Source organism: Sinocyclocheilus rhinocerous, unplaced genomic scaffold, assembly GCF_001515625.1.
Source record: "Sinocyclocheilus rhinocerous isolate Xijiao unplaced genomic scaffold, SAMN03320098_v1.1 C36887033, whole genome shotgun sequence".
In the NCBI taxonomy this organism is placed as follows: domain Eukaryota; kingdom Metazoa; phylum Chordata; class Actinopteri; order Cypriniformes; family Cyprinidae; genus Sinocyclocheilus; species Sinocyclocheilus rhinocerous.
The window spans coordinates 1-2,196 of NW_015786755.1; the positions used below are offsets into that span (position 1 = coordinate 1).

At 35.2% G+C, this 2,196-nt stretch overlaps 1 protein-coding gene across 1 annotated transcript; it reads left to right on the top strand.

Moving 5' to 3' along the window:
* Window positions 1–690: 690 nt before the first annotated feature.
* Window positions 691–2,121, top strand: LOC107736710 (microtubule-actin cross-linking factor 1-like; the record flags this gene model as incomplete). Its single annotated transcript, XM_016548074.1, has 3 exons — window positions 691–845; window positions 1,721–1,847; window positions 1,938–2,121. Coding segments are annotated over 3 exons (466 nt in total), but the record flags the coding sequence as incomplete, so codon positions are not given.
* Window positions 2,122–2,196: the final 75 nt, after the last annotated feature.

The following is a 2,196-nucleotide window of genomic DNA, read 5'->3' on the forward strand; positions in this document are numbered from 1 at the left end:
ATTTAAGGGGGTCTGAATACTTTCCGTACCCACTGTATATTGTGAATTCTGTGTTTTTCTTCCAGCCCAATAAATCATTTATTGTCCATGGTGGGAGCATGTTGCATGTTGACTTGCGATTGTCATTTTAATTATATTGTATTTATCAGTCACAAGCAGGTGGTAACCCTCTGTTAGTTTTCATTTCTTACCAATATGTGATATATTGCGAAGCATAATGTTCTCTGTGTGCAAGGGATAGGGTGAGAGTTGAGGTGGGACACAAGAAAGTGCTCTCACATTATATTTGATTTTTAATATGCTTAAATCACTTGCTTTTCATTTTATGTTGCCTTGAGGGTTATTGATGGCCTTTACCTTTCATGTTAGCCTGGGCAAAATTAGGCTGAAAAAGCAACTGACATTAAAATGAAAAAGATGAGTGCTTTTGAATTTTTTTTGCCAGGTCAGTTGTAAAGATATGTTAGTGCAGTAAGGCATTATTCCATGAAATTCATATTTCACGTATTTCAGCTCATATGAAGGCCATTAGCATTAACATTTTTTTCCTCATCCTTTGGTTGATATTTTGAATCCCTTTACTTTTTAATCAACATTGACCATCAGCTCAGTTTTTCAAATCCTCTCTCCCTTACCCGTTATGTTTTTTCCATCCCTTTTTCTGTCTCTCCATCTTTCTCTCTTTCTCAGATCACGATCAGCAAAGGAGAGGAGTGTGTACTGGAGGATAACTCTCAGAGGACTAAGTGGAAGGTCATCAGTCCTACAGGAAATGAGGCCATGGTGCCATCTGTGTGTTTCACCATTCCTCCTCCTAATCAGGAGGCCATCGACACTGCCAGCAGGTACAGCACACAGAACCTCACAGGTTCCTTACAAACACGTTAATTAGGATCTCATACACAAGTAGGAACATGTCTTCAGTAATGTGATACATTTTCAAGTGAAACAATGTATGGCATAGAAATACTACGTTTATGCTATGGACATGAACTACACACACACAAAATGTTTTCACTTTGGCCCAATAAGTAGCCACCCCAGAATGCCCTAAGTACCTGCTGCTACCCTAGCATTTTAGTGGCAAGTTTTGAATGGGCAGACAAGTGCTGTTATTGTTAACCAAAATTAAAACTATTAAAAAAAATTTAATTGATTTAAAGGATAATTAAATGAAAATGTAATTAATTGAAATAAAGCTGAAATAAAATAAAAAATATTAGATGAAAAACGTAAACTTAAAATTTAAAATTAGAAATTTTGAAATAAAATAAGTGTAGGTTGAAGTACAGTACTAAAATTACTCAAAATAAAGCTAAATAGACAAAAAGCACATAACAAAATGACTAATGACTTTACATTTAAAATGAAAACTGAGAATATAAAAATAAAAACTAATTCAAAATATTAATAAATGAAACAATGGTATGTCCACAATATTAAAATAACACTGGGGCAAACACAACTTAATTTTTCTTGGGAAAATAAAATACTGTTTTGTTTTGTTTTGTTTTTATTATTTTATTTATTTAGAATGATGAATTGTGCACTACACCCACTGATCTATAATAGAGAACATGTATAGACCAGTGACTACAACACAAACATCAATTATCAAGAACGAAAAATAGCATACATTTTGTATTGTATTATATAGTCTTTTCTATTGCATAATCAACTTTATAAACTATGTAAGATTATTTTTTTTCTCTTTCCATAGAATGGAGCAGATGTACCAGAATGTCATGTCTCTATGGCACCAACTGCATGTTAACATGAAGAGCGTGGTCTCCTGGCACTACCTGCAAAAAGACATACGAAATATTGCCTCCTGGAGTCTGGACACAGTTAGTACCACAAGTTTCACCAATTCCCCATATACTCTCTTATCGCAACACTTTCAGAGGTTTATCATAAACATTTGTCTGTTTCTCTAGATGCGCTTACAGGCTCCAGCAGAGAGGCAGCAGACTTTAGACAACCTTGACGCCCACTTGTCCGACTTCCTTACAGACAGTCGCGAGAGCTCCCTTTTCACATCAACTGAACGGCGTGAGCTAGAGAGAGAAGCTGAAAACTGCCGTGAACATTGCCAAACACTGCTGGTCTCTTTGGAGACAGGTAAGTTGTTATTGTCTGTATTAATTGCTTACTATGGAAGCATATGACATGGTGCTAAGTTTTTTTTTTTTTTTT